Below are 20,713 nucleotides of genomic sequence, written 5' to 3'. Positions count from 1 at the left end.
AAGAAGCTGACATGAAACACCTGTCACTGAAGACAGTGCTGTTACTGGCTCTGGCATCTGCCAAGCGAGTCAGTGACATTCATGCACTCTCTGTACATCCTTCATGCACTCAGTTTGGCCCGGGGCAAACGAGAGTGTTGCTGAAGCCCAACCCTGCCTTTATACCTAAGGTGGTTGGCTCATGTACCCCCATTGACATTGTGGCCTTTCCTCCGCCACTGTGTTCCTCTGAGGAACAGCGGCCGAATTTACTGTGTCCAGTTCTTGCTTTATGCACCTATATGGAAAGGTCAAAAGAGTTTCGTTGCAATGACCAACTCTTTATATCCTGGGCTAACCCTCAGAAGGGCAAGCCCGTTACCAGGCAACGGCTCTCCCACTGGATTGTGGAAGCGATTGCTCTGGCTTATACGAGTCAGGGTTTGCAGGCACCAACGGGCCTGCGTGCTCATTCTACTCGTGGACTGGCTACATCCTGGGCTTTGTTCAAGGGTGTTTCCATCCAAGACATTTGTGCAGCAGCGAGCTGGTTCTCAACGCTCACTTTTGTCGCTTTTACAGGCTAGATGTCTCTGCTCCAAGTGTGGCCCGCGCAGTGCTGGGCCCCGTGTTGAGACAGGGTTCTACCTGTTAAGTTCTGGTTGTTTTGGTGATTTTCGAGATAAGCATGTCTAGCAATACGGGAGTTTCAATATCCCATAGTGAGACATCGAACGGAGTGATATGAATGAGAACTATAGGTTACTTACGTAACCCCAGTTCTCAGAGTAACATGAATTGAGATGTCTCACCAGACGGCCCTTCTTGCTAAGGCGAAGCGAGAAGAGGTGCTTATTTTGAATGACGCTACGTCGTAGCGCAAGCTACCTAAAGGGTGGGTGGATTCCCTGACGTAGACGTCAAGATCACCTGATTGGCGTAATGAGATTGATGCTTCTGTTTGCATACGCGTTGAGGCGCATCCCATAGTGAGACATCTCACTTTATGTTAGTCAGAGAACTGGGGTTACGTAAGTAACCTATAGTTTCCCTTTACATCCCATCCCCATAGCATTAGTATGTCTGCTTTTTCAATGTATTTCTTTCACATTTCAAATTCAAACTTTCAAACTAACGGAGCCTTTTGTAAATAAAATAAGGGTGTTAAAGTGCTATAATGGAGCACTGAGGCTAACTATCTCTTAAAGGCTAAGTGGACCAACATATTCTAGTAGCGTTTTGTCTATGAACAACAGCATGAACACACACCTTCTCTCACAACCAACACAGCAAACTTAAAATACTTTCTCACCTGTCCAATACAAGAGGTAGAAAAAGCAAAGCACATTCAACAATTTTAAACAATGTAAATGTTTAACAATTGCCCCCATGTGTAGATAGAAGGATAAGCATTTTTTGAGATGAACTGGAAAATATACAGTGTGTGTGAGTGACAGTGAGTGGAGGAGGGATAGTGAAGTGAGGAACCAAAGGAAGACGAGATGTGGAAAGCTGAAGAAGGAGATGAAGACTAAACAAAGCTAAACTGTGAGATGAAAATGAAGACATTAGCTACCAGCACACCTGAATATTTAAAGGTTAAAGCAACACAGACAGAAACCTGGAAAGAGAAGCAGAAATACAGAATCATAAACAAAAGTGAATGTGTTGGCTGCGGCTCTGTTTGGTTATTTTAACAAAATAGCAATGTGTAGAAGGTCAGACAAATGATCTCTTCATTTTTTGTTGAGACAGATTCTTGGAAAGTATTATGTTTTTGTTCTCAAAGGCAATTTTTATCCTGGGTGGTAGCACTCTGTGATGTTGAAACTTATGCTTCTGTATCAGTTTCCACAATATGCAACGGAGCTAGATATCATTCACTTCAATTCTGTTTGATGCTGCATATTTTGCTATCGTTTGCTCGGGTTGACACTTTTGAGTTTGTGGCTTAAGGTTACACCAGAGAACTTGCTATGAGCTCGTAAGTGTGCCCTTTTCATTTAACTACTAAATGTAGTTGTAAGAATACGTCCTGCAGAAAGTGTCTGAGCTGTGTCTGTGCTCGGCCTCAGTGTCTTGCTGACCCAATCACAAGTGATATGACAATAGTTAAATGTGACACGGCAGGTTATGTCCCCTGGTGAAGCTTCATTTATCTCTGTGTTTGTGTAAGTATGTTTGCATGTGTGTGCGTGTGCGTGTGCGTGTGTGTGTGTGTGTGTGTGTGTGTGGGGGTGTGGGTGTGGGTGTGTGTGTGTGTGTGTGTGTGTGTGTGTGTGTGTGTGTGTGTGTGTGTGTGTGTGTGTGTGTGTGTGTGTGTGTGTGTGTGTGTGTGTGTGTTTATTAGCATTTTATTGTGTATAGATAAATTGGAAGAAATGTGGAATGTAGGCCCATTATTACTGTCTGACACTAGTAGCATAATGCCTTGTTGGCAGGACCAGCAATTTACCCACCAAAAACTGTCAAGAAAAAGAAAACATCTGCATACAACTGGCTAAAGGAATGCAATAGTTTTGGATGCAAAACACCTCTTTGACAATCTAAGGTCCAGTGTCTACGTATTGTTTTTTTACGTTGAACTTACATTTGACAATATTTGAACTCTTCAGAAATTGATTGTCGTATATCAGACAGAAAAGACCAAAAAGCCCATCTGCTGAAGCAGATCAACTGGGTGGATGTTGCTACCGGTGATCGCCTTTCTCAAATCATTCTCCTTGCTACACGGATGTCAGACTGAGCCGTGACAACCTCATTCATAATTATACATACAAAATATAAGGGGGATAGCAATGTCAAACAAAACGATAGGATCACGTGTGGATAATAACAAGGAAAGGGGCAATGTTAGCCCATCAAAAATGTCAGTAAGCGTGGTCATCTGTTGTCAAGATGTTGTTGTCATAGAAACATGGGAGGTCTTTTTCAATTAATTGCATGTATAGGCTAACCCAGCTCACACCTTTTTGTAAGATGACGACATTATGTGGACATGAGCCTTGCTTTAGACCTCAGACAATGGGTTAAAAGGACATTTGGGGAAATGGGTCAACATGGGCCTATGGTTAAAATAGTAGAAAAGTGCAACAAAGGTACTGTTATTTTTTAGGTAAATTCCATCAAAGAGAATCATCATTAAAATGTGAAAAGAACAAAAGATTAAAGCAGAAATGATTCACCCTTCTGCTTTGGAAATTGCGTTTGAGAACATGATATTAGCTGAGGCTAATTGAGTTGTTTGTAGACAAGGCCTACTTATGAGCCGCCTCGAGTCTGCTTTCACCCTGCTGGCTTTTGTTGCAGCACATGCAGTCAAATGGAGAAGACAGGTATGAAATTCCCCTGCCTGCCTGTCTGGCACAGGATGTACAATAGCCAATGGTGTTAGCTTCTCCTTGTGGCAAGACTGAACATGTAAACCTCCACCTCCACCAAAACAAAGAGGCAGAACCGCAGCCAACCTCTCTTTCAACCTTGAAGAGCGAACCGCCATCCCCTTCCATCGACTTGAGGTTAGGCAGGTCAAGCAAGCTAACAGGGCATCGCAGCAAAATACATGAATCACCTCCCGGGAGACAAAGACAAGACAGAAAAGTGAAAGAGAGAGGGAAGTGACAGTGTGACTGGACAGGTCCCAACAGGTTTGGCTTCGCTGTAGAATCCAGAGAGGCAGAGCATCAGTGCTGTGAGAGGATTTTAGTATTGGAGGCGGCAACCTGAATGGCAATGGGTCCGGGTCAAGAGGGATCTTACCTCGGACGTAAAGGTTAGCTGGAGCAGAGTAGCGAGTCCCTGCGCTGTTGACGGCCACGCACTCGTACTTTCCCTGGTCCGACTCCTCGCTGTTCTCAATCTGGAGAGCTCCTGGAGGGAAGCCAAAGTGTCAGCGTTCAGGTCTGCACCTCACACGTTCAAGCACACTCACTGGAAGGGTGGTGGAGTAATCAGAATCAAATGGACACCTAGTTTGCCTTCTTTTCCTAGATAAACCCATCTCTGATATCCTTACATAACCATAGAAATAAGCTTTAGGATTAATGTTTCACATTTCAATTTGTTTTCTTTATTATTTGCTGGCCTACACTATGTTATAAGTTAAGGCAATCACCAAATATCTAATTGTTGGTATCATATTCAAGATTTTAATGAAAAAGGCAGTTCAGAGCAGGGTGAATCAGCTGTTCTCTACCAACTGCTGAGGCTTAAAGGATAAGGCTGCTAATATTACTAATGTTTCGTATTCTCACACTCTGTGAGATGTTCCTTCATGACAATGATCAAAGGCACTGTAGCTCATTATTTTTCCATTAATAGCCACTAGTGCATGCAATGAGAGTTAATCTACAGCTGAAAATAGTCTATAAGCCTCTAGCATGGCATGATTTTAGACTTTATTCTTCACTTTTTAGGATGACACCTTTATTTGTTAGCCAATCTTAGAGCCAATGGACTTGGGGCTGAGGGCCACATAGCAGGCAGGCATATTGGAAATTATGTATACTATTATAACAACTTACACACTAACACAATATTAATTTAAGGTCTTTCCATGGAAGTTGTTGATTTATAAGTACTGACATTCCATAGTGACGGTCTCAGTTTTTTCCTTTTAAAAATCAATCAAAATACCAAGTTAAAGAAGGCAGTTCTTGAACACATGAAAAACAATTGAGAAACCAACTTTATCCCAATAGCTTTCAGCAAAGTGTCTTTGGGGACTCTCAGCATGTACTTTTCAATTGTGACAAGAGAACATGCATAGAGAAACATGCAATGCTTTGAATGTTGATGTAATTAAAAACACTGGATTGTTTAAAATAAGAAGAAGTTATTGAGACCTTTCATTTTGGGGAAATAAAAGATCCAACTTACCTGGCACCATGATTAAAATCCATTTATTAAATAAACGTTTCATAGCAATTATATACGACATTTAAAGTCCAATTGTCAATAGAGATGTTAGCTTTGAGATAAAAATAAGGAATGCATATTTAGAAATTATGGAATATTATTTCATTGGCTGTGAATGTGACATACATCATGCAGTTGCAGTGGACAATAAGAAATGAAAGGTTAAAAATGTACATATTTCAGAATACAATCCTGAAATGCAACATGGGATGGATTATGTTAAGAACTAGTTTATGAAAAAAACAACCAGCAGTTGAACTAATGTGTGTATAGGCACATCCCTGTTGGATGTGGTGCAGAACGTTGGATGTCATTAAATTAATCTCTCTCTGACACATCGACACATTATGTAGATAAGATTTGTTCCTAATGTACATATCACCAAACATGGTGTTTCTCCCATTATGAGTCAGTTCAGGCCATTGTAGACGTGTGAAGTAATTTAATCTATTTATCCATTTGTCACCCCCCACTTTTGTGGTGATTGTCATTGCACATTCAACACTTATGCAGGGTCATTTTTGGTTGTCTCCTGAGAATCGCAAACTTATGCTTCTAAATGTCTGCTTTAACCTCTTGACATAAAACACGTTTTTCAGCGCTGCCAGAGAAGGTGTGACTTGTTTAAAGGTGGGGTATAATTCACTTCAGAAAAACTTTTTGTTATATTCCATGGAATGCTCTTAACATCCCGATAGCAATGAATTCATTAAATGCTTTGACAATAAATACATAAAAAAATGTCATCTGTGGAAGCCGTGGCGCTGTAAAAAGCACGACCAATAATCTTAGCCGGCCCGGCTAAAGTAACTGGATGGCCTACCTGCCTGTCAGCCTTCCATCTGTGCACAAACTTATCTCGTGCCCTCATTGGTCATATGCACGCTCGTGTGTTGGAGGAGGGGCTCTGTAAGGAAGTCTGAAGGAAGGGGCAGATTTTTTTCGGCTGCGTACTTTCAAATTCTAACGCACTCGAGCTGGTTTCTCCATTCTTACCTACCCTACCTTTAAGTTGATAAAACTTCCTCTAACCTTCAGATGCCTTCAATAATGGAGCATGTGGTCCCCCTCTCTGCAGATGTTTCAGGACAATGTGCAGATACAGAGGTTTTATAGGTAAGGTTATACATATAAAAACTGATTCATGGACTTATTACCTGCCTCAATAGCATGACATAGGCTGTGAAATTGATCAGAACTAACAGTAGGCTGCTAAGCTAACATTTGTATGTGTTGGCTGTGTGTGGATTGTTGTGCTTTGCCACCTGAACTGTTTTGGTAAAATTCACGCAACTGGGTTGGTTTGTTAGGGATGATTGATAGCTGTCAATCAAAGTCAAACCCAGAATAAACAGCTATTTTATGGCCACCTAAAAACCTATATTTAATACTTTGTCTGAAATATGTGATTGTGCAAAACGGCTAATGTATATGACTTGGTGCCATGTATGAATATCATTTTTTTGTAATATGGTCAATGGATATATGATAATGTAGCAGTTGGTCTTTTAAATGTGTTAACAATATATGTTCTCCATGCTGCATTCCCGCCACGAAGGTGAGCTCTTCCTTGTATTTGGTTTGTAGTGTTTGTAGACCGATGGAGATATTTTAGGGTTATGGTAAGTAATGTTGGATATACTAGACAACCATGAAGAAATGAACCAAAGACCACATTTCTGAACTGGGGTTAAATCAACTGCGCCAAACTTTTTAGAAACTGAATACAACATTTGGCTGGCTAGTTATCAACATTTTACTTGTCTTGTTTATAAAAACATCTCCCACAGACACATTTTTAATTTGTAGATCAATTGTTGGAGTTGATTTTGTATTGATATGTTTGAGCATAATGATAACCTGCTTGTAAATCAGTCAGAACAGTAGTTGGGCATTTGTTGAAATAAGTGGCAACATCATCATTGCCAAGTGTCTACCTGTATATTGTATATAAGACCATATGCACTTTGAAGATTATAGTGGAAAGTGAACAGCGAGCTGGAAATGGGACGTACTTAGGTGGCAGGTGGAGGAGGTGAAGGTGATGAAGGAGAGGAGGAGGATGAGAAAACATTTTCTGTACCCAGCATTCTTACCTCTGATTGGTGTACCACCTGGTGAGGTTATTTGAATGCAAATAAGATTAGAAATAACCATTAGCATAAGGAGAAGAGAAAACGTGAAACAGAGAAAGATGGCTGGAGGGCAAAGCGAGGAAACACAGCAGAATGCTATTCTCACCCTGGAACAAATATCCAATAATATGTAAGGTATTATTTTATGTTCAATATGTCAACATGTTAGCTGAGATTGAGTAATACACTTCTGATAATATCCAAACAAAATAAATTACATAAATGACAACTGTGCAAAATGTATTCTTAGTGAAAACCATTTTCCTCTGTTCAAATGTCTTATTTTCCTCATAAGCTCTTGTTAAGCACAATTTATTTTCAATAATGTGTGAATTGAAACCCCAGCTTCAACTGCAGTCTGTTATTTGTGCACCAGGTTGTTTATTGCACAAGATGCTTATTTAAATTACTCATCTGGCAATTGTGATAATACTTCCCAACACCTGCCTTCTCCCCTGACATTACCTGTTATCAACACTTTTCATCAAACATTTGTCCTGCATCGTGCCATAACAAGGCTGAGAGGAACTCAAGGGCTGGTTTTTGTAGCATAATGCCCCGAAATTAGCACACTCTAGAAGTCTTTTTTTTTTAACAGTTGCATCATTTGGAGCAGTCAATCTTTTGCCAACATTTTCCCTGTTCACTATTAAGGGCAGACAAACTCTAAACAATATTACAATTGCAATTTTAATTGCTTTTATTTGGATTCAAATCAAGCACACAACAGTGCTAAACAAGTTACGATTGTATGACACATAATCACTAGCAACAAAATACTATATTTTAGTTTTAGATCTTTAGAATTTTAGTTGTGATGCAGAATAAGTTATATCCATCTGGGTCAAATTATCCTAACAAAAGATAAACTTAAGGTAATTAAAGTTAACTACCAAATATTTAATTTCTCAGAAACACCATTGAAATAATTCTAACTTCAGAACCAACTCTATTGATTTGGGGCAATTACCTGGATCATTTACTGTAAGAAAGACATACTTTTTTCGTTTTTCTTCTCACAGAATAAACAATACTCAGATACAGTTGATTAATCGTTTAGTCCTATTCATACTAACAGTAGTAGCGTTTGCTCCTGTAACCTAGCAATATCCCTGGTGTAGGTGACCTTTGGTAACTGGCACCATTTGGGCATATCATGTTATATGCAGCAAACAGGAGACAGAGGGACGGTTACTATGCAGATATCAGGGATCTGGATAATAAACCATGCCGCTCTTAAGACCACAAGAAAACAAAGAAGTTTCAGATAGGAGGTGACAGAAAAGGGGGGGGCCTGGAAGCTGTGTGGCCCCTGGGGTCTGATGAAGGGGTCATCAGCAGCTTTCAGAGGGCCGGGCAGGGCAGTACAGAGACCCGCCATGATGTCTGTCCTCGTCCTCCTCACAGCTAGAATAATCTGACAGCTTGACAGGTTCATGACGGGTTGTGGGGTTTCATTGTGAAAAATAATAGGATTTTATTATATTTTCACAATGTCTGGATTAGGATGGATATTTTTCTGCCGTAGAGTAAGGGATTGGAAGTCCTCATATTTCCGGTTGGAACATCGTAGCAACTTTGCACATCAAAATATACCATTTTGCCTTTTCCAAGCATGAATAATAAGCCTCATGGCTCAAGATGTAGAGCAAGTTGACCACTGATCCGATGTTTGGTGGTTCAGAGGCTTCAGCTCTCTAAATGGCAAGACAATGGACCAAGAACTGCCATTGACGGTAGCCTGCTGCCACTGGTGTGTGACTGTGTGTGTGAATAGTTAGCAAAAATGGTAAAGCACTTTGGATACAATATGATTAACCATGAAAATTTGATTGGCTGTTAAAGCGGACATCCATTGATCTTGTACACCACTATCAAGGACGACTTCAGCTTGTTCATATGTATACCATGCACAAGTAAATTACATTCTAACAGATATCAAAGCTCTGTGATAGACCATTCTAGGTTGTTCAGCACTTTGGATTGCTTGTTTTCAGAGGTACAGAGAGTTGCTGTTCTTTCCACCATTCTTTCTGTGCAGTGTCATTATAACTGGAAAACGTCGATGCTCTAAAAAACGGATTAACCGATCTCAATAACATCAGAGGGTCTTCCAGCTCTGGTTCCTCATTATGTTTAACCTACAGTAGTGACGACACTCACTATGAGTCATACATCCAGGGACTAACCCTAACCCAACTAACATGGTTCGGCTAACATACACACATTTTCCCAATGTTAGATGGTTCAAGGTGGAACTTTCCCTTTATCAATAAAAAAAAAAAAAGATACAGCAAATACACTTAATACCGAGACATGCCAACCGAAGCAACTTTGGGTTAACCATCTAGCCCAAGGACAACTCAACATGTTTGATGGTTTAAACCCCTGCCCCTTGATTGGTAGATTATTATAAACCTCTTTCAGCACATTCACCCCATGTACCACACATTCTGAGACTAGGACCTAATAATAGTGATTTAGCTTAATTTGATTGGAATTATTTGGCTAATAGAATATCCGAAAGACAAAAATCCCTTACTGAGGTCAACATTCTTTATCAAACGATTCAGAACAAATACATGTAAACTCAACCAGTATTGAAGATTTAAGGTAAATATATATCTGCCTTTACTCATTCTAACGGTTCTTCTCTGTCTCATGCAAAGTTTCACACATTTCTGGTGTTGGAACACTTTCACTGGAGTCCCACTTTAATAGCCAATTCAGGCCATCTTTGAGACACTTTTTCAACACAGCATCTAACAAAAATCTTTAAAACATGATAGTCTTCGGTGACTGCTGGTGTTGTGGCCATTTGTATTGCATTGTTTGAGAACCTGGCTGCTGAACCAGGAGCCTGATGTGTCTCTCCAGCATGGTTTACCACAACAGAGCTTTGTCTTTTTCGGTTATCTTCTCCCTTCCGATCCCCTTGCCTTCAGATCCCGCCGATCCAGCATCCAGAGAGTTGATCGCTGGTCTGGATCACATCATTCCTTGACCGACAAGCTTTGGTTGTAATTACAGCAGGCAGATGAGTTCTGGAGCACCAGAGAAAGCCTCACTGAAGCCAGTACCTTTTTTGTTCCTTTTCCAAAAGAGAGCAAAGGTCTTAAATTGAAAAAATGAAGCTATTATTGTTTCCTAATGGATCAAAGTCATTCAATCGGACTAACTAATTGAAGCGCAAATGTAATTACTTTTCTATATAATGAGTTCTATTGAAACAATAAATTGGAGTGCTGACTTTGCACCCGGCTATATATTTCACAATTCTTGCTTGTGTGGCTGAGAAAAAAAGTCAGCCATCTTTGCTCTCGGCTGCCATGGGACTGCATGTGACGACAGGGCCTATGAAACAAATTGAAATAAATTGCCATGCTATTTGGCTAATAATACATGGCATTTTTTCCTTACCTAAAGCCCAGGCTCTGACTTTGGAAAATCCTCAGAGTGGAAGCCAATGATATCCTAGAGTCTTTCAACCTTTCTCTTCCTGCCAGTGTCGAGATGAGAGCAGCCACCTGAGGGGCCGGGCCCTCAGTGATCTGCTTCTTACTCCCACTCCAAGGTCTGGCAAGAAATGTTGGCCCTGGACAGCAGTTCCAATGTTGTCAAGGTGCTTGCGACTTTTGGCAAGAATGAAACATTTCTATTTTCTCACAGAGAGCGAGAGAACGAAAGGGCAGCTGACGGGGTTGTTCTGCCGCGAGCTGCTGGGAGCCGGCTCCGTGGAGAAAGATGCTCTATCTTCTCCTCTGGATCCTGGCCACCTCCTCACAAAGCTGCTTCACATGGCTGCCTCAGCTTTTACATTCATCACTGTCTGTGGAGTGTTAACCACTGTTGGCATGCCACGGTTCCCACACAGGTGCTGCTCGGGCAACTACAGCAATTCATGATCTTTTATTTCTAACATAAGCTAATAGTGTGCTTTCATCTAATCATTGTTATTTGGATGTCGATTGTGCATCTGCCAAGTGAGAGAGTATAGCGTATATAGCATACAACCATTCAGCTGAGGGTTTGATTTGAGCGTGATTTGGGAAATGTTCTCCGCTTTGTTTGTATACGAACAAGTCAGTAACCTTACTCATTAGTAACCTCACTTATCAACACCTGAATGTAAAGTACTGGTTCTGAGATTTGCGTGTGAAGATGTAGAGATGAAGCTTTACCTGAACGCAGCTGTTTGATGCGCCCGTTGGTGCTGCTGATGTCCACGGGGAGGAAGTCTTTGAACCAGAAGATCTCGGGGTCAGGGTTCCCGCTGGCTGCACACAGCATCGTAGCAGTACGTGTTCTCTCTACCACCTTCAGTTGGGGGCCCATGTCTATGGTGGGGAACCCATGAGGGATCTGGTCTTCTGTGACAAAGACAGAGGCAAAGAAACATTAGAATTCTGACAACTGTGATAAGGTGGATGAAGCAAGCTCAGCCTTCAGTCAATCACCAGATGTTCTTCAGCCTCCAGCGCGTTGATATTTCCCTTTTCATCCCACAACCTTTAACTTTCCCCATGAAATTCATAGTAAAATACACCTCTAATGTAAATATTGCTGGGCCACAGCATGACTAATCCGTTCATGGAATGTCTAGTCATGGATCTGTGCGAACAAAAGCAAGGGCGATGCAATTTCACCCCGAGTAGAATGCATTCTGAGGGTTTTTAAAAAATGTATTCCTTTACATTTACTTATTACCTGTTCAAAATAATAATTCAGTAACCTGATCTAAGTATCACAATATGAAAGTAATGTAACTTAGTGACTTTTGGATGCCAAAGCCAATACATTTTTCAAATGCTGTTTAGCTAACTACATGAATTAAACACAATATAGTATTTTTGTTTAATAAATCAGGTGTCCATCCACTGTCCACTTGTTCCTTTTTTAAATGCAGTCGGTGGACACCTGGAGAGCAGTCAGTCTGCTGGGATGATGGTGTACAAGTGCCCCCTTTTTTAATATTTTTTTTACCAACTTCCATGCTAAAATACGGTTTTTCATGTGTCGCCCCGCCCCTGCTCCACATTATAAACAGCTCCATTGTCTCTGGCTCTGTCCCATCATTTTTTAAGCAGGCAGTTGTTCAGCCCCCCCTCAAAAAACCCAATCTCCCTCCCTCCAGAAGAATTACAGGCCCATCTCAAAGTTCCCATTTGTGTCAAAAGTTTTAGAAAAAGTCGTTGCTAACCAGCTCAACACATTTCTGAATAACCATAACATCCTTGACAAATTCCAATCAGGTTTCAGAAAACATCACTCCACAAAATCAGCTCTCCTCAGGGTTTCCAATGACATCATGATGGCATCGGATGCAGGTGACTGCGTAGTTCTGGTGTTGTTGGACCTGAGTGCAGCATTTGACACAGTGGACCACGCCATCATGCATCTCAGGGTCTGCCCTCCAGTGGTTTGCCTCGTACATCAGTGGGAGAAGTTTCTCTGTGGCGGTGGGCCCGTTCTCATCACATAGCACTCCCCTATCCTGCGGCCTGCCCCAGGGTTCTGTTTTAGCCCCCCTTCTTTTTGCCCTTTACATGCTCCCTTTAGGCTCCTTAATTAGCCAATTCAAGGGTGTCTCGTATCACTGTTACGTGGATGATATTCATTAATACTTCTCCTTCAAACCCGTCAAAACTGAGAATTTAAACACCCTGTGTCTGTCTGCCATTGAGGAGTGGATGTCAAAAATGGAAGTCTTGATCTTAGCGGCTGATAACATCGCCTCTAAGGTAGCAAGCCACCTGGGATAATTTAGTGGTAACGTTTGGGAAACCATCAAAAACCTTGGTGTAACCTTCGATCAGGCTATGCTACTCGATAAACACATCAAACTCCTAACCCGTACCTGTTGTTTCCACCTCGGGAACATTGCCAAGCTCAGGGGCTTTCTATCCAACGTAGAACTGGAGATGGCTATCCATGCCTTTATTTCATCCCGGCTTGATTATTGTAATGCTCTGTTATCCTGCCTCAACAAAACATCAATAAACCGGTTACAACAGGTCCAAAATGCTGCAGCCAGATACTCACTCGGTCCAAAAAAAACATGCCACATCACTCCGATTCTTTCTGCCCTGCACTGGCTCCCTGTCCATCTCAGAACCCAATTTAAGGTCCTAGTTTACACATATAGAGCTGTCTATGGCCAAGCCCCCGCCTACATTCACGACCTTATCCACCCTTACAGGACAACCCGGGCCCTGAGGTCCTCCGAGAAAGGCCTCTTAAGGGTGCCCCGAACCAGGCTAAAAACTAAGGGGGACCGTGCCTTTGAGGCGGTGGCCCCAAGGCTTTGGAATGAACTGCCCCAGAAACAGAGAGCCTCTGTCTCATTGGAGATTTTTAAGGGGCAGCTAAAGACTCACCTTTTCCGACAGGCTTTTGGGGCGTCGGAGGAGGTGAGTTTGTAGCTATCCTACATTGGTGTTTTATCCTATATTTTACTTGCTGTGTTTTATGCCTGTTTTATTCTACGTGTTATAGTTGTATTTAGTTTTTTTGTATTGTGTACTGTCTGTAAAGCACTTTGTACATCCGTGTTGAGAAGGGTGCTATATAAATACAGTTTTGCTTACTTACTGAGAAACACTATTTGTTACAAATGGTATCAGAGGGCAGTGGATCAACATTAGGGCATACAGTATGCATATTCTGGTAGAATTAAGGTGACAAACTAAAGGGGCCCCTTTAATGTTCCATAGAACGGTGCCAGTCTGTTCAGGTTCATTTAAATCGGAGCTGGAATGGGAGCACTTGGTGTTAATAACTCACTACACAAGATACCACCTTTAAAAGAGACTCTCTTAATGAACTTTGTATGATTCCTTTATAAAAAAAATACCATTCATTCACACCTTACTGACTTACATTACCCACATTTTTTATTTTGCAATTTAATTGATGGTTAGCAGAACAAGCAGTTACTTTAAGTGCTCTTTGGAGTTTCTCCTTGCCATTGTCCAGGTCTCGACAAAATAAATCCCACGAGCTGTATTACTTTAAACTAAAGTTTTAAAGGTAATATTAGATCCAAAATAAATGATTAAGGAGATGCTTAGTAATCCTTTTGCTGCAAGAACTTAACCCGCATCCTGGGGAATCCCATAACATGAACTCGACCTTAGGGCTATTGGGTTCTTACTTGCGTGTCGACTAAATGTTTAATCCTGTCTTCTAGTAGAAGTGTTTAAACCAAAGCCTGACTTCTCTTTTATTTTACTCTAAATTAGACAAAAAATGAACAACAGGATTGAATAGGACTTGAAACTACAGAGTTAGAAAATTACATCTTCAGGAAAAGGTTAGGGCAAATAAGTCAAGTGTGAAGGTGGGTTATTTTTTCATAGACTTCTATCAACTGGACTTATTTTTGCAACCACTGAAGTTGGCCTGCTACAAGCGCCTACTGTAACTATGTCAAAGTTACAGACTACTACTAACTGATCAAGATTAAATCATCATCTGTCAATCTACCTTCTATTTTAGTCAGTGTGTTTTTTAAAGATTCATTGGCTTTAAAAGAATGTATCTCTTCAAATGTTAGAATATTTTGGTGAGAGTAGACTTTCCTAACTAACAGAGACCACTTTTAGGCATTTAGGCATTCCTGGAAAGATCCTCACACAGCAGTATTCACCCACAACTGTAACCTCTGTTAACAGACATCCATCACTCAACTGACTCACGGTTCCATTTCATCAAATGTATCATTCCACACTTACTCAAATGAACGCAAATGATATGCGCCTCATCCCTGGGAATTAGAAATGTATTTGCATTTGTTTGAAAAGTCTAAGATGACTGAAAGAAACCTGCTGAAACACTATAACCTCTATCTTGTCTCAGATGACATTGTCCCAAGAAATAACTGAGACTTTGACATGCTCCATGACAATAGACCAGCGCTGGTTACCTATGTAGGATTTTGAAGCTGTCCAAAGACACCTGATATCCACCAATGAGTTCTGTGAGTTTAGTCATTCCAAGCCACAAACTTGAGAGGAGAGGAATAACCATAACTTTTAAATGAGACTTCAGAACTTAATCCTCTTTGAATCACAGCGAAAAACAATTCAATATGGTTTAAGGTTTGTCAGGAAACAATACAGAAACACAAGGAGAGCTTTCATTGTGATGCATTTGGCTGCAAGACAAAGAGAGTTTTCATGCTGGTGTACTGACATGTCCACTCCAGTCAGTCATTCTATTCCTCTTATCACCTCTCTAGGAGAAGAGACGGTAACACAAACCTCTTCTTGTCTCTTCAGGCCATGAAACCATAAACACATGCGTCACTACTTCGAGCTACAGTTTAGAAATCCAAGGTTTCTTTTTAAAGGGGACCTATTATGCATAATCCACTTTTTTCATGTCTTTTCTACATAAACATTTGTCCCCTCTGTGGAAAAAGATTCTCTCACTTCTTGTCCTCATCCATTTCTATAAAAACCTGTCTGAAAATGAGCTGATCAGATTTTGGCCACTTTATGATGTCATAACGATTTTGTTGGCTTGTGTAACCATAAGCCAATCACCAACCAAGGTAACCCCCCACCTTATCACCTGAATCTCCTCAAATACGTTTATTTTCTACATATCTTTGCCATTTATTGTCTTGCTTATAATAATGATAATAGTCATTTATAAATATCATTTTAGAGCACACATTTGAAATCAGTAGGCGAGGCTGTAATTTCGCCAGCTGTTCTCTCATGAGCGAGGCAGAAAATAATAGTTTTAACATGCCAAAAAGCTGCCGTGTCGTTTATTGCACCTCAAACATTAAAACAAATCCAGAGTTACGTGTTTCTGTACTTCCTCTAAGAAGAAAGGACAGTAACAGAAGATCTCTGTGACTTCAGGCTTGATCGCGTTCAAATGACAGCATTGGTTTCCCCAAAAGTGGGCGGGGCTGTAAAGTGACGTAGATTTTACTCTCATCTATTATTCAAAACCATTCTATTTATTCTAACGTAAATTACATGCCAGTGTTTTATCTTTTTATTTATTTGTTTTTATTTTAAATCGTATAATGTCAGACTTTTTTTCCCATCTGTGAGGAAAATAAATGAGGCTTAGAGCCTCAAAATACTGAAATCTGTATTTTTGAAAATCGTTTTTTCCTTCTAATTTGTTATTCTTTTCTAAATAACACACTGTTATTTACTCAACAATAACACACAATTATCCTTGTTTTTATTTATTCGTTTAATTCTATAATCTTGGGCTTTTTAGCATGTTTTTTAGCCATAAATAAAGTCACCGGAAACAGACGTAGGCCTATAAGGGACATTTCGAGTGATACACACCAGAACCCAAGCCCCCGGGAAGTGCGCCGGACTCAGATGAAAATATTTGCGGTGGCCAAACGGGCGATACTCTGTTCCGTTTGGTTGCCAGGCCCGGAAACACTTTTTCCCATTGACTTACATGGGGAAAGAGTGGTCTGTAAATCGTTGGATATTTTTTTTTAAACTAAATAAACCACCCAGTATGAACACTTGTATAGCCCTTATTAAAAACATTCGTTCCTCAAGTTGTAAAAATGTGCTAAAAACGTTATTCTGAGAGTTATATCCCTCTGCATTATGAACGCGATCTAACCCACGGGACCGCGCCGCCCGGCATGTTCATGTTACATGTTCAGCATGCAGCAGCACTACATGCGTTTATCTTTACCATCTTTACCCATGGATGCACAATAAGAACGGACCCATATCGTCTTCGATCCCACGGAGCTGTAATAATGGATATATTGCACATGTTTGCTGTAATTCATCATTTGTAAAATATTATACTACATGGGCTGTATGATTAAATCTTGTACCGTAAATATTGTTTTAAATAAAGTTAATATTACCGACGTTAGATTAACGTCCCTGTAGCTTCTTATTGCACTAAGAAGCTTATTGCACTGTATATATATATATATATATATATATATATATATATACAGTGCAATAACTCTTTCATGCTAAATGAAGCTCTGTTGCTTGGATATCAGTAGATCCTGTTACAGCGTAATATAAGTACATAATAACCATTGATGTGTACATTAGCATAATTACTAGCTAGCCGCTAGCTGCTAACTGGCGTAACTGCCGCCTCGTTAATATCAAATCCATCATAAAAACAAATCATTACCATGCTGTCATGAATGCGTGGTGCTGTTATGTGTACGCAAATTGACGTGCTTGATGTGAACGAGCATTTTGGTTAAAGTTGCGCATGCGCTATGAGCGCACATACGGGTACTTCTCAGGCATGCCGGGTAATCTGTGACGTTTCGCTTTCTCAAAAGTTGGGCCATTTTATCATCATGCCAATGAGCAACTCTCATAGGAATGAATGAGGCCCCGCCTCCCACGCTGTATCAAGTTCTTATTATACATCCAGCCACAAATCCACTGAACATATTACCCAAGATCCTCAGCTTGAAACTCGTTGATTGGATGTTTTAGCCGCAATGCATGTTGGGATATGATGTTAATGCGATATGACATCCGAAAACATTTTTAAAAAATAATAATACTTTATTCCGAGTGTTCTTGCTTTTCTCTTTGGAAGTCATCACATAACGGCATTGTAATACACGGTTCGGCTGCATTACATATTACACATCTGCCGTAGTTCTTTATTTATAGAGCCCTGATGAGAAGACTTCTGGCCAAACTTGAAGAACTGCCGCCAAAACTGAATATGTGACGTGAGTCATAAATATATCAACAATTAAACAACATCTTGCATTTCTTTTCACAAAATACGTCTCCTTGCAGTATCAATAGTAATTGAGCTGACTTTTATATTTGATCCAATTGGTAGATAGGTTATATACACCATAACGGTGCACAGCTGATAGAAAAGGACTTGTAGTTTTTAAAGATATTACTGATTTTCTTTGAATATAAGAATGTAAATACTGAGTTGAGAGAATAGTGAGGGGATTTGGGTGATGGGAGACACATCTATGGAATCACAATTTCAATAGCTTACCATTAAATGACGGATATGTCTTTCTGTCTGTGATGTTTTACAAATCAGATATTAATGTGTAGAAGTAAAACATGAGAAATAGTATAGCAATATCCTGTAAAATTATGTAAAAAACAGGAATAAAACTACACATCTTCAGATGTTATACATACATAAGTGTCCTAAACTAATAATACAAAATTATTATTAGTATGCTGTGTGTACCTTGTGTGCACCGCCTAGTGGTTAAAGCACGTTATTGAATTACTTTTGTTGAATAATGTTATTTTTGTTGAATTATTTTATTTTATGAAAACAATATTAAGAGTACATACATTCATAGGAGGAAAGTAGAAGGTCAATGATAGAAGTATAGAATATAAAAAATCAAGAAGATACTGTAAGTTATCTCTACAATAAAACAGTTTAGTGCTGGATGTAGCCTACAAAGATATTAATAGTGTAAAACAGACAAACTAATTAACCTTTATTAACACATTAAAGAATACTTTAGGTTAAGGTCTTCTTTCAAATAAGAAAAAAGCTTTGGGGGTATCTATATCTATCTACAGATAAATATTAAGCCTGACAAAGTACTTAACGTCTAATATATTGCTTTCCTGCAATGTTAACTATGTTGAAGCACTTATTTTGACTGATATTATACACATTAATTATACTCTTATGTATGTAGATAGTATAAGAAATGTGCAGAATATGACAGTTTAATGGTGGCGGTATACACACATATTGAAAGATGTCCTGTAATGCACTGTTGAGGAACCTGTGACCGAAGTTTTTCATTCATTGCATAACTACACCGTATAGTTGTGATGATATGTCAATAAACCTTAGAAAATCTTGAAATCTTGAAAGGGATGTGCAAAATAGCAATTATATACAGTTTTTAATTAACTATTAGTAGAGAATAACGAGTAATTAATATACTTTATAGAGATCTAAAGATAAATGTTTAGTCTTCTCAAGCACCAACTATCAAATATCTCTCCTGATTGTTGGCACTTGACAATCACCTTCCCTGAATTTTATCCCGGAAACAGAGGGGTTTTAGGTTGCCAAAAGGCTGTTGACGGTTTTATTATAGGCTACATCCATTAGTTGGTTTTGTGGCACATTTGTAACGCTGTGCCAACTTGGGCAAGCACTCAGGCAAACTTGAGCGCACACAGGGTGGAAAGGTGGAGTAAGGTTGAGCGATGGAGAGAAAGGGAGAGAGAGAGAGAAATTGAGCGAGGCAGAGAGCATGTGCAGCGGTCTGCTTGCGCACAGAGCAGGAGTTTGTGAGAGAGCCGGCTTGAGAGTCAATTTCTCTACAAATATAATTGATTGCCAGTCTCCCTTGTCCCTGGCTGGCTTGCTAGCTCGTTGGTAACGTAACTGATGTCTTCTAATGTGCCTGCATCTGGCGCTGAGTTGCCATATTCCTTTCATGAACCACTTCCTGATATCCATTGTTGCAGATAAATATAAATGATAATAGCCAAACTAACCTAGCAAGAGTAAACTGACAGGCTGCTGTGCCGCATCTCACTCAAAAACCCACACGACCAGGGACGTCGGAACTATTTTCTGGGGGGGGGGTGCGGACTTTTTGCTGGGAGGGTCGGGGGGGAAACTCACACTATCAATGATTAACGAACTCGACACGTAGGCCTAATAGCCTAGGCCTATACATAACAGATATAGGCTACATAAACACACGCAGCATCTTAATTGTTACGAAAATGTATGAAACAAAATGAATTAATGAATTAATCAAGCCTTTATTAAGGAACATACTGTAGCCTAATAGGTGATAACATAGGCCTACAGCATTCAGAAAATCAACAGAATAATACAGCCTTTACGAACATAGGCCTAATGGAACATTCAGAAAAATAACGGTTTACTTTGCGCTCGTAAGGGCTTTTAAACTGTTCCAAAAGTAGACCTTCTCTCCGTTGTTCTGCTGATAAATTCTTTAAGCAGGGTCGAGACATCGCATTCATCGAGAAGGTCGCTATGCGCATTCATAATGGCCAAATGAGTGAGTCTCTCCTGCTTAATAGTATTGCGCAGCCACGTTTTCAACCTGCGCAACGCCGAGAACGAGCGCTCGGATGCCGCGACAGAAATGGGCAGAGCCAGACAGAGCTTTATGAGCCTCTCCGCTTCCGACAGCATGGAGCGGGATTGGAGCTGCAAGGTGTGCAGAATGGCCAATACATCCTGAATGGTTTTCACTTCTCGCCCCCTACACACGTCGCTCAGGATGTCCAGCTCAAGGCTTAGCTGCTCTCTTGAAAAGGAAGTCAGTTCCAGGGAACCCACATCCACTCGTTTCCCTTGGGCCGCCTGTAGAACTGCCTGCTCTCGCCCTGCAGCTACGCGGAGTCCTTCCTGGTCAAAGCGCCGCTCCACCTCTGTGCGCACCAAGTCCAGGGCCTCAAACAATTCCCTCTTCCACAGGCTTGGATATTCTTTAATAGTTAAATATAACAGTTAAACAACAACCAACAAATAGTTTCCATATGGGCTGCCTATTTAAGCTGGGTGGGTCAACCTTAAATTTTCAATTTAAATTCAAATTATGAATATGGTTTGTTATGAAAGTAGGCCTATACGTTATTTAGTCAGTTGATACCGTTGTAATGAATTATTAATTGCAGGCTAATTTCGCAAATAAGCGTACATGGATG

The 20,713-nt window shown here is 40.3% G+C and overlaps 1 protein-coding gene across 37 annotated transcripts in view; it reads right to left on the bottom strand.

The window, feature by feature from the left end:
• ptprfa (protein tyrosine phosphatase receptor type Fa) overlaps positions 1-20,713 on the bottom strand; it is a 353,673-nt gene that overhangs the window by 132,755 nt on the left and 200,205 nt on the right. For 31 of the 37 annotated variants that reach the window (XM_079641196.1, XM_079641191.1, XM_079641213.1 and 28 more), the window contains exons 5-7: positions 11,213-11,401; positions 6,993-7,010; positions 3,739-3,849 (exon numbers count right to left, since the gene is read on the bottom strand). In XM_079641196.1, the coding sequence (XP_079497322.1) occupies positions 3,739-3,849; positions 6,993-7,010; positions 11,213-11,401 (318 nt within the window). The remainder of the gene's footprint in view (positions 1-3,738; positions 3,850-6,992; positions 7,011-11,212; positions 11,402-20,713) is intronic. The other 6 variants (XM_079641214.1, XM_079641221.1, XM_079641218.1 and 3 more) reach the window with 1 other exon arrangement.

This window comes from Notothenia rossii (assembly GCF_949606895.1).
Source record: "Notothenia rossii genome assembly, chromosome: 1".
NCBI lineage: Eukaryota > Metazoa > Chordata > Actinopteri > Perciformes > Nototheniidae > Notothenia > Notothenia rossii.
This window is presented reverse-complemented; position numbering and strand designations above follow the sequence as displayed.